The sequence below is a fragment of the Phycodurus eques genome, chromosome 14, assembly GCF_024500275.1.
Source record: "Phycodurus eques isolate BA_2022a chromosome 14, UOR_Pequ_1.1, whole genome shotgun sequence".
Classification (NCBI taxonomy): domain Eukaryota; kingdom Metazoa; phylum Chordata; class Actinopteri; order Syngnathiformes; family Syngnathidae; genus Phycodurus; species Phycodurus eques.
In genome coordinates, this window is record NC_084538.1 from 16,270,474 (window position 1) to 16,283,186 (window position 12,713).

General features: G+C 40.1%; 1 protein-coding gene across 3 annotated transcripts in view; it reads right to left on the bottom strand.

The window, feature by feature from the left end:
• Window positions 1-363: 363 nt before the first annotated feature.
• Window positions 364-12,713, bottom strand: part of kiz (kizuna centrosomal protein) — a 34,982-nt gene continuing 22,632 nt past the window's right edge. For all 3 annotated transcript variants that reach the window (XM_061696552.1, XM_061696553.1, XM_061696554.1), the window contains 2 exons: window positions 6,420-6,466; window positions 364-606 (listed from right to left, as the gene is read on the bottom strand). In XM_061696552.1, coding sequence (XP_061552536.1) covers window positions 503-606; window positions 6,420-6,466 — 151 coding nt within the window. In that variant the 3' untranslated portion in view covers window positions 364-502. The remainder of the gene's footprint in view (window positions 607-6,419; window positions 6,467-12,713) is intronic.

Below are 12,713 nucleotides of genomic sequence, written 5' to 3' on the forward strand. Positions count from 1 at the left end.
TCCACTGTAAAAAAAACATCTTTAACTGGACTGTGTGGTACGGGGTGGAGGGATGGTCCTCTTCAAATAGTTCACAGGTCACGCGGCAGCATGCCGCGAGGCCATTGTGCTTTGTCATTTAACAGGTGACTCACATCACTACACTTGAGCATGCCGGAGGCAGAGCACTCGGAGATGCTTGCGGCATTCAAAATGCATGATTTTCAGCCCAGTGCAAACAAATCACTTTAAAAGATCAGTTTAATCTATTTCGAGCTGCTATTATGAGCTGGGAGAGTTGTTCACATAAAGAGACTGAAGCAGGGTTAACTGCAGCGTGTTAGGCAACTCTTCACATACTTTACTCAGCCTGAGAGTTGTCAACTTTATTATTTGTTTTTACAACACCAGTGCTAGGTTTACAATGCAGACTACTAATATAGAGGTCAAGGTGTAAAATAACATATATTTAGCCAAGCTGTGTGAGTAGGCGCTTTTATATAAACGCAGCTTTTTTCAAGCATCAGTCGTAGAAGTCATCTGTGTCGTCGTCTTTTGTGTTGAAAGGTTGTGGACGCAAGGCTGCTTCGATCTCTGAGTTGCTGTCATCTGACTCCCCCCAGAGCTCTACACCAGACAGTAGAAAGAAAGAGAAATATTACACCACAGCCAAATGTTTATTATTGTATGCTGACGCTGAAGATTATTTGCATACTTGCGCTAACCTGCTAAACTGACACTTCATAAGCATTCCAAGATTTGAACACGGAGTAAAAAGCTAACCTTGAAATACCACAATGAAAATCTTATTGCACTCTCTTTTATACAGTCTTGTATGTTTATTTCAATTTGTATTCTACCATTACAAAATTAATGCTCAGGAGTTTTTAAACTGTCAGAGAAGATTAATTTATCAATACATTCGTAATTGTGGCGGCACGGTGGCCGACTGGTTAGAGCGTCAGCCTCACAGTTCACAGTTCACTCCAGGCCCCGCCTGTGTGGAGTTTGCATGTTCTCCCCGTGCCTGCGTGGGTTTTCTCCGCGCACGCCGGTTTCCTCCCACATCCCAAAAACAATCATTAATTGGAGACTCTAAATTGCCCGTAGGCATAACATCCCAAAAAACATGCATTAATTGGAGACACTAAATTGCCCGTAGGCATGACTGAGTGCGAATGGTTGTTTTGTTTCTATATGCCCTGCGATTGGCTGGCAACCAGTTCAGGGTGTACCCCGCCTCCTGCCCGATGACAGCTGGGATAGGCTCCAGCACGCACGCGACCCTAGTGGGGAGAAGCGGCTCAGAAAATGGATGGATGGATTCGTCATTGTGGCACCAGCTTATGAAGTTAACCAAGGTAACCAAATAATAGAAACATGGGATGTTCTGGCCTGTATTGTACAAGACCAAACACAGATTGGTAGACTACGGACACCTTTTCAGATGCTTTTCCTGACCCTCATGCACCTTATGCTGAATTTGCCAATATAATACATTGCCCACATCTTTCATGATTGTAGACAGAAAAATCAGTTTCCAACACATTCAGTGACATCATAAATGTTTTGCATGCATTATCTGCAATTAAGTACACTATATTGCCAGAGAAAATTACCCATCAGCATGGTGGTGTCATGCAAGGGTGAGGACATGACATTCCTCAACAAGACTGTCTCAATGCAGTATGCTAACATGAGTCATGGTGTAGTTGTGAAACACAGCTAAAGCTACTGCTTTAGTATACTTTTTATCATGAGCAAGATTTATTTATTTATTTATTTTTTGAAATAAAAGAGCCATTTTTCTTTTGCCAATCATTCCTACCTTTATACTGAACACATACAGTCCCCTCCAATAGTATTGGAATGGCAAGGTCAAATCATTTGTTTTTGTTGTATACTGAACTGACTCTCTGATCAAAAGATGAATATGAGACAAAAAGCTCAGAATTCCAACTTTTATTTCATGGTATTTACATCTAGATGTGTTAAAACAACTCAGGACAGAGCACCTTTTGTTTGAAGCCACCCACTTTTCAAGTGGGCAAAAGTATTGGAACATGTGACTGATGGGTGTTTCTAATTGCTCAGGTGCTGCCTTTTAGATTGATTGCTTAAACATTAGATAGTGCTTGTTTTTGGCTATGGGTTTCACTTGTGAAAACTGCATTTGCTGTTAAGCAAACACGAAGACCATAGAGCTGTCTCTGGGTGAAAAGTAAACCATTTTGAAGCTGAAAGAAGAGGGAAAATCGATCAGAGCTATTGCACAAACATTGGGCCTAGCCAATACAACAATTTGGAATGTCCTGAAAATGAAAGAAACTCCTGGTGTACTGATCAACAGACATTGAACAGGTCAGCCAAGGTTATCAACAGCAGTTGATGACAGAAACATTGTGAGAGCTTGCTTCTTTCTTTAACACACTAAGAAAGTCAAGCAGTCACGGAAATTACTGCCAACTTCCACAGGGCAGGGGTGAAGGTACCACAAGCCACTGTTCGAAGAAGACTTCGAGAGAAGAAATACACAGGCCATACCACAAGATGCAAACCACTCATCAGGAAAAAGAATCAGATGGCCAGATTGAATTTTGCAAACAAGTACAGAGATGGGCGGTGGCCAAAGGCGGGGACCTTGGCGATCTGATCCCCGGGTACAGAAGCTGCCTCTAGGGACGTGGAATGTCACCTTTCTGGCAGGGAAGGAGACCGAGCTGGTGTGTGAGGTCGAGAAGTTTCGACTAGATATAGTCGGACTCACCTCCACACACAGCTTGGGCTCTGGTACCAGTCCTCTTGAGAGGGGTTGGACTCTCTTCCACTCTGGAGTTGCCCACGGTGAGAGGCGCCGAGCAGGTGTGGGTATACTTATTGCCCCCTGGCTCGGCGCCTGTACGTTGGGGTTCACCCCGGTGGACGAGAGGGTAGCCTCCCTCCGCCTTCGGGTCAGGGGACAGGTCCTGACTGTTCTTTGTGCCTATGCACCAAACAGCAGTTCAGAGTACCCACCCTTTTTGGAGTCCTTGGAGGGGGTGCTGGAGAGGGCTCCTGCTGGGGACTCCATCGTTCTGCTGGGGGACTTCAATGCTCATGTGGGCAATGACAGTGAGACCTGGAAGGGCGTGATTGGGAGGAACGCCCACCCCCGATCAGAACCCGAGCGGTGTTGTTATTGGACTTCTGTGCTCATCACGAATTGTCCATAACGAACACCATGTTCAAGCATAAGGGTGTCCACACGTGGACAGCGCTCTACTTCTGAGGAAGTAGAGCGCTGTAGTCTGGCTGCAGCAGCCTGGATAAGCGGTGTGGCTGCGTATTGCCGGCCCGTATCTAATTTTCAAACACAACGGCTCATTATTTTATACTGAGACAAGACCACAACGATATCGAGGTACATGTAATTTTGCGATATCGCGAATATTGTTACATCCTTAATAATAATAATACATTTAATTTAAAGGCACCTTTCTGAGCATTCAAGGTAACGTTACACAGCAGATAAAATCAAGGAAGCAACAACAATAAAACAAAGGCAGAGGATAAATACAATGTAAAAAGCGAGCATGAAAGGTTTGTTGGGTTAAATGAAATGAGGCACTGACAAACCCACACTGGCTCTTCATACAGTATGATGCTGTGCAGATTTACACTATAATAATAATAAACATGAATATGTCTCCGACTGTGCAGATAGAAATCTGCCTTGTATAAAGGCAGGCTTTTTGATACAGCTCTCGTATTACGAGTGCATGAAAGTTAGTATACTAATGATGGCAATCTTGTGCTATTCAAAAATCAGGGAAGCCCCAGAAGCAGGTCATGATTATTTTAAGATGATTTTATTGAATCAGAAATGTAAGAGATTACCTAAAATCAGACCAATAATGTTTTTGATTGTAGAAAAACATTATGTACATTACTTTTCAGTAAAAGCGATTCAGCTTCAAGGCTGATTTCTGGAGTACAAATTCTCTAAAAGGGATTTAGCTCCAAGGCCGATTTCTGGCTTACAAGTTCTGAAAAAGCAGAGCTGCTTTGAGAGAATTTTTTTATTTAAAGTTAAGATAAGCCAGCAGGCAGCTAGAAGCTAAAGGGGCAAACCCGTGGGAGCTAGCGGCAGGAGCTAGCTAGCTTACATTGCAATGCAGAGTAACGATCCAGGAAGGAATGAGTTCTGAGTGAAAGTCTTAAAGGTAGCCAACTGGAGACCAGGTTGTGGTGGAAGGTAAGTGGTAATTTACCAGGTACTGTATATAGGGCAAAGTAGCTAGCGAGTGGTGTTGCGATGACCTCACAATCGGTCCTTGACCCGGAAGTCCGTCAAGAGAGATATGATATCGATACGACAGTGCCCCAAAGATGTCATGATTCTTGGGTGAGCAGTGAAACTTTTGCGGATTATATATACATTTGTGCGGCGGCACGGTGGGCGACTGGTTAGAACATCTGCCTCACCGTTCTGAGGACCTGGGTTCAAATTCAGCCTCGCCTGTGTAGAGTTTGCATGTTTCCCGTGTCTGCGTGGGTTTTCTCCGGGTACTCCGGTTTCCTCCCACATCCCAAAAACATGCATACGGTAGGTTAATCGAAGACTCTAAATTGCCCGTAGGTGTGACTGTGAGTGTGAATGGTTGTTTGTTTATATGTGCCCTATGATTGGCTGGCGACAAGTTTAGGGTGTACCCCGCATCTCGCCCAAAGATAGGTCGGAGAGGCTCCAGCACGCCCGTGACCCTAGTGAGGATAAGCGGTAGGGAAAATGGATGGATATATACATTGGTAATATTAGACATTACATATCATATTGGAATGAAAGTCCTGTGGTGGTGGGTTGTAATTCTCCTCCGGAAGTAAGGGCCGATTAATGTGTTTAAGATAGATAAGTTAGATAGTTAAGATTCTGGTGTCTACTTCCCTTCGACTTCCGTGTTTCCTTTAGAGCGCTTTCTTTTACTCGACATTAAAAAAAAAAAAAAAAGAATATATATATATATATATATATATATATATATATATATATATATATATATATATATATATATATGTATATATATATATAAATATGTATATATATATATATATATATATATGTATATATATATGAATGAATTCTAATTAATATTAATTTATTATATATATATATTAATTCTAATTCATCCCAAAGGTGTTCTATTGGGTTTAGGTCAGGAATCTGTGCAGGCCAGTCAAGTTCATCCACACCAAAGTCTGCCATCCATGGCTTTATGGACTTTGCTTTGTGCACTGGTGCACAGTCATGTTGGATAAGGAAGGGGCCAGCTCCAAACTGTTCCCACAAAGTTGGGAACATGGAATTGTCCAAATCTCTTGGGATGCTGAAGCATTCAGCGTTCCTTTCACTAGAAGTAAGGGGCCAAGCCCAGCTCCTGAAAAACAACCCCACACCATAATCCCCTCTCCACCAAACTTTACACTTGGCACAATGCAGTCAGACAAGTACCGTTCTCCTGGCAACCGCCAAACCTAGACTCGTCCATAGGATCGCCAGATGAAGTGTGATTCGTCACTCGAGAGAACGCGTCGCCACTTTAGAGTCCAGTGGCGGCGTGATTTACATCACTGTATTTTACTTGAGCGATGTACTCTGTGAAATGGCGGTTCAGAAATAAATCTGCCATCCAGTAAACTAAGATGCTAAATCAGATGCTGTCAACAGACAACAGATATATATGATATGTTATGACGGTGCCCGCAATGACGTCATGATTCTCGGGTCAGTGAAAATTGACCGTATTATATATGAATTTTGTAACATTACATGTCACATATCCTATTGGAATGAAAGTACCCCGTTTACACAACGCCTTTGGAGCCTAATTTATTTTTTATACATGGGAAATTACTATTATTATTATTTTTTTTTAATTATTATTATTTATGAAAACTTTCATAAAATGTTTCATGAAAAAGAACTAATATAATGCAATACATACAGCATAAGGCTGATGATCAATATTTTTGAAAGTGTTTTCTGGGGTTAAAGTGCACCATTTCCAAGAACGTCAAGTGTGTCAGGAAAGCCTTAAATAGGTGTTAAAGGTGGCTGCTGTGATGAGAATAGTGATCATTTAAGGGAAGATCATAACAATAAGATATGTGTCTTCTGCGTTTAGGGTTATATGTCATACGCCTGATCCAGGATTACATCCATTCATGTTTTAGTTTTGTACAATAAATAAATAATAAAAATATACTCTGTATGTTAAAGTTTGTGTTTAGCTAAAAAAAAATGCTTTGACTCCAGAGTTGAGCACTTGGGAAGTGCACTTTAGCAAGTGTGATCCTTTTTACATGCATTATGTATTCTACAAAACTTTTCAAGTGAGCTAACACCGCAGTAATGGTAGTTGTCTATTTCCACCTACTGTGTGGTTTTGTATACACTAACTTACCTTTTGACTGCAGAGCAGAATAAATCTTTGGGTTCATCTTGTCTTTCCTATGAAAACAAAGGCACTTATCAGTTTTTGTCTCAATAGCTATGGTAAGTTGTTTTGAAATTGCAGAATGTAATAGTGGAAAATGTGACACTACTACAATACATTGCTCAGAATTTCAAAACTGTAACCTATGCACACTTTTCATGAACATACAGTGAGAGTATTTTTCTATAAACCACCAAAATAAATTCTGAACGTACTAAGGAGTATGTATTGGTATTTAAGGGGGATTTATACCACCTATCAAAACTGTTTGGAATTGATATCAGTGATTTGAACATAAGAAACAACATGCAGAGACTTTCCCAGAGAAATAAAATATTTTATTTGACTTAAATCCTGTTTGCATAATCATTTGAAGCAAAGTGTATTCTACATAAAATGGTTGGTAATTCAGAAATTGTAAATATGTCATATTTTTGTGAAACTCTTAAATTAAAGCTGAAAGTCTGCACTTGAATCACATCTTTTTTGAAATTTCAAACCCAGTGTGGTGAGCGGAAGAGGAAAAATCCCCAAAACTATTTCTGGACGCAACTGTATGTTGAGGTAAGATTACTCGCAAAGCTTGAACAGTAACACAAGAAAAACTTCCCTGACTCCTGTTGTAATTGTGCCAAAATGATTCCACAAGGCCCCCCATTGAAAACCAGTCCAATGCCAGGGTTGCCAGGTTCCCATAGCTCTGCTGATATCGCTATGTAAATGTATGACCTCCAAAAAGGCTTTGATCTAATTCAATGCATATTCAATAAAGTCCCCAGTTCCACTTAAAAGCCCCCAGTTCCACACATCTTCACAGAGCCCATTCATAGCCTCAATCTACACTCATCTCCCAGGTTAGCATACATATATATATCCATATGACATATTTGTGTGCTTCTATGCTGCGTTGATTTTTCCGGGAAGAGGAGAAAAGGGGGAGAAAGATGATGGCTTTCAACAAGTCATGTTTTCCTCCATATCTATCAGTTCAAACCCATGACCTCTTGAATTTTCATCCTTTCACTCTTATCTTCTCATCTGTGCCTCAGCTAATCTTGGCACAGTCGGCTGTACATTGAGAATAAGAAGCAGAATACATTGGCTGCATTCGAGTTGCTCTCTTCCCATTTATAACGTGATGCTTTGCAACACTCAAGCTATAGCCAGTGTACTCACAACAAAACATTTATTTTCATTTTCTACATGACTTTGACAGGGCATTTTTTAATTCTGCTCTTAAGGTGTTTAGAACCAGAGGTAAACACCCGCTTACAAACTAAACATTAGTACACACTTGATTGAATACACAATGGAAAATTAACTTTGTATTTCATGGTTTGTATACAAATAAGAGCTACAGGTGAACAATGAAGGAATTACAACAGTTTGTATATGTACCTCCCACTTTTTAATGGACCAAAAGTAATGGGACAATTGGCTGCTCAGCTGTTCCATGGCCAGGTGGGGCATATACCTGTATGGCTGCCAATGGAACTGGTTTCCTTTTATTCATTGATGATGTAACTGCCGAAAAAGCAGCAGGATGCATTTGGAAGTGTTTTGAGTAATATTCTCTGGTCATATTCAGCCAAATGTTTCAGAACTCATTGGACGGCACTCACAGCACAGATGAACACTGACCCGAAGCATTCTACGAAAGCAACCAAATAGTTTTTTAAGGCAAAGAAGCGGAATGTTATGCAATGGACAAGTTAATCACCTGACCCGAATCCGATTCAGCATGCATTTCAATTGCTGAAAACAAAGCTAAAGGGAACATGCCCCAAGAACAAGCAGGAGGTGTAGACAGTTGCAGTAGAGGCCTAGCAGAGAATCACCTGAAATGAAATCTAGCCTCTGGTAATGTCAATGCGTTTCAGACTTCAGGATGTAATTGACTATAAAGGATTTGCAACAAAGTATTCAAAAGTGAAAGTTTCTCCCTGCCGTGACTTCCTTTTCTCCCTGTGGACATCGATCGCTAACATCGCGGCTGATCTACAGAAATGTGATAGGAAAAGCAGGAATCAAGATCGGAAAGGAGAAAGAAGAGTGGAGATGTGTTGGAGACTAAAACACCTCAGGCTGGACAACCGCAGCAAACCTCCTCCACTCCGCTGCTGTCAAGTGTCAAATGACAGCTGCACCTCGCTATCAAACCCCAAACATTCCGCGATTGGCGATATGGACGCTCTGAACGGCAAGCTTGTATAGGCGTTTGATCCTGTACATATACTGTATATTGTACTTTATCACATTTATTGAACCATAAAAAGATAGATTAATAGTTGGATGTAACGGGTTTCTACAGAACAGGACGTGGGAGTGCAATACAGTATTTTAAAAGACGCTTGTTTATTTGAATGGCCGGTGCGGTACGTATAGCATAACAACACATAACACCCGCATACATTTTAGCCACAAGCTTCGCTTTTTTATCCACAGGTACATAATAAATATAGTTCAGTATTGTTGTAAAACGCCAATATTCTTCGCGTCGACTTAATCGCTAATCATGTGTTTTTGACATCTCTTCTTCCAATTGGCCATATTACAGGAGAGTCTTGACAGCTGCCGTCGCCAGACTATTATGCTCTCTGGAGCAGCGAAATGTCCAATCAACAAAGCAACATAGTCTTCACACATCTGTGTTAGTCAGAGAGTACAAAAATGAGGTAGAAGAGAATAGTGGTTAAGCCCGTTAGCCTCACTAGCGTAGGCTTTTCTGATCACCGCTAGTCTTAAAGATTCATAACAGTAGGACTATGGGACTCGCGGTGGGGAACGAGGGCAGTGGCGCAAAATGCAACTATCTTCGTCGCCTCAATGTTGTCTAATAATGCACAAACAACAAATGTGCGCTAATGGCAACTTTATTCATAATAGAAGTTGTGCGTAACCTGCTGATGACTCATTCTGACACTAAGTTCAGTGACCAATTCTCTCTGAGAACATCAAGTTTGAAGCCTTGCAATGGTAAGGCTATGTTGATAAATTGGTAGGGGTCTTTCTTGGTTTCTGGAAGTCAAAATGTGAACAGCAAGAGTGGACTGCTTAATTCCTTATTTTAATTGAACCTGTAAATTAATTGGTCGATTTAGGATAGAATACCCCTTGTGAATTTTGCTGTCTAGCTCCTTGTTAGAGAGCAGCAACTTGTGCAAAAGTTACAGAAGAATTTATTAGTTTATTAAAGGTTAAATTGCATTAGAGGGTCATTGAGAAATTTCATCCAGAAGCCCAATATCCTTAACTTTTTGTAAGTAGTGCACAAGTGTATATATGTACATATTGTATATACAGTACCATGAAAAAGTATTTTCCCCTTCCTGATATTAGACAACCTAAGTAAATACAAAATGCAATTTCTAAATGATGATTAAGAATAAAAAAAATCCCAAAATATCTACCCCCATGTGAATAAATAATTTTCTGCCTTGTTTGCCACATTAGAGAAAAAAACATTTTCAGTGAAACAATAAAACAAATAAAAAATACATTTAAAACATATAGGTGACTGTGCGAGTATGGGGCAGTCCACTGTATATATAGTGTATTTACTGTATTGCTAGAGCTTAGCAGGCAGCTGGCTCTCGCTTTGTACCCGGAAATGTCATTTTCAACATAGACTTTTTGATTTGCCGCTACATCTGTGACATTATGATGCCGTTCACCAATGATTCAAATTTCCAATCACAGCAAAACGAGTTGCTGATGGTTGGCCAATCATGAGAACGAGTTGCACAACCCCGCACACCGCGTGACAGTTCAGTCGCATAGAATCTGAACTTTCTCCCTTTCACTCGCCTCAGGGCTTGCCTGACTTGCACACACACACCTGTTCTACTTGCACAGGTGCTGTGAATAAATTATTTGATTGATGTACAATGCATGAGCTTGTTCTGCATTTGCTGAGTGCATTCATATATTTATTATATTGCATTGACCAGAAGAGTTGCCATAAAGGTGCACGGGTTAAAACAAGACAACTTTAAATCCCACAAAAATTGCACAAATTAAATTACAAGCATTCATCAAAATGGTTTAATAATAGTTCTGTGTAGAACGGCATCTGGATCAGGACCCAGCCCTTCGCTTTAAAGGGTATATTAATATTGCTCGAAATGTCTCCCATAGCAAGTAACTTTTAATCAAGTCATTACGAATGAATTATGGTCGACTGTCAGAGATTCTGGCACAAAATGACTCAGTTTAAAAAAATAAAAAAAAGGCATCTCATAATCATGTAATGCTTAGGACAATTATTTGTAGGGACACGCAGTAATGTATTGTATGCATGTTGGCTTTATGTCGATAATAGGGGAAAAGAAAAGATACATGAAAAGAGAAAATCTCCCTTCCATCGTCATTCAATAAAGTGAACAATGGTTGAAACAAAACAAAAATGTATATCATAAGGTTATAGGTTACAGATACCAGGCCATGCTCCAGTAAAAAAAATACATTAGTAATCTATGCAAATATATGCTATAATTCCTTTCTCTGCTCAGAAATAACTGTTATAGTGAGTAAAAATTATTTTTATTTTTCTTTAAAAACCCAATTTGGATTTGAATTAGTTGAGCATGCTTACTAGTCTCAAGCCCACATAATATGTGCAAAAAAGAAGCTAAATCAGAGTCTGCCTGCTCAAAGATTTTGATTGACACTGTGGTGTACTTTTCAATGAACAACAGCACTGTATCACGCCATGGTGTCTTTAGATTAGATTATTTTATGATTTAGATTGTTTACCTATATAAGCAATGTAACATTTAAATTAGAGCGATCCATGTTAGGTGCATGTGCGCCAGTCAGATGCATCTACTTGATGGAACATATATACACACTACTAAAGCTATGCATCAACATATAACTAAAACATAAAATAAAATAGAAATCTGCTAAAACAGCTACTCTATGATCTTTTGATTATACGGTAAGACATCAGCAAGCATAAATTTTGGCTGAAATAAGGCTTACAAAGCATTTGACACTGGCTTGCAAATCCAGACTGAGTGGCAGAAAAATGCTTTTGTTTACCCTTTTTTTTTTTTTTTTTTTTTTAAGCTCCCGCCACCCACACACAAATGTTAATAGCTCAACAGCACTTTTGCACAACAGAGCTTGTCTAAAGGTAAAGGTAGACCCATCACCTCATAATTCCCATCAACTCCTACTCCCATCCCAGCTATGACCCCCGCACAAACCATGTTTAGGCTAAGCTTGGATGTACTCTAACGGGCCTGAATGGCAGCAGGATGCCGCCCTTTGTGGGGGCAAACAACAAGAGACAAATGTGAGTGCGCCGTGCGTGGGCACACTCTAACATGTGAGTGCTCTCTGCTGGCAACGCGTTTGTACTGCAACTGAGAGGAAGTCGCAGCCATCTCAACAGTCTCCTCCTATCCTGTGCGTGGCGGTCGAGTGGGGACAGCCTAGCTTGATTGCTAATGTGACCAACGGTAAAATATAATAATACATATTAAAAGGACCATTTTAATCACTGCACAAAGCCACCACATACTACAGTTTATAACGGTGCCACGAGCAACTACTCGCACTGTTCACAACACTGCACCTGCACAATCTAATGAAATAAAACAGAAAAAGGTATAAAAACTATTATTTAAAAAATGTATGATATTTTTCTGAGACTGTCAATGATTCATTGCAGTACAATAACACCACTGTTAATGCATCTTTTTAAAGGCTGTTGTTTTCCTATAGAGCCCCTGTATTGGATCTCATTATTGTAAGTGTACCTAAATATGTTTGTATCACCATTTTGAGTAGTAGTATGAATAAATCTAACCTAAAAAATAATAAATATACAATCTAAAGGCAGCTATCAACACTTATTGTTTGGCATGTTTTGTCTCTGTAGAAAAAAAAACACAACTTCCTTTATATTAACTCAACTCTAAAACTGATTTCAAATGACTAAATTTTTTTCTTTAGTGCAAAACATACAGATGCATATTGTAACATAATAATGTTGCCCTTCCTAATGTTGTTTTTCGCCTTCTCTTTCTACCTGCGGACCTCCCCTTCCCTCATTTCCTCTCTTGGCTCTCCCGTCCTTCCCTCCTCCCAGCGAGCCGACGGATCCAAACACATCACCTACCCACAAGAGAAAGAGAGCGCTTCTGATTTTGACACTGTGAGTGATTTGAGGTCGAATGCTTGAGCACATCCTGTTGTCCAAGGCAAAGCTGTAAACCACTAATTGTTGTGTCAAGGTTTTTGTCAAGCAGGTAC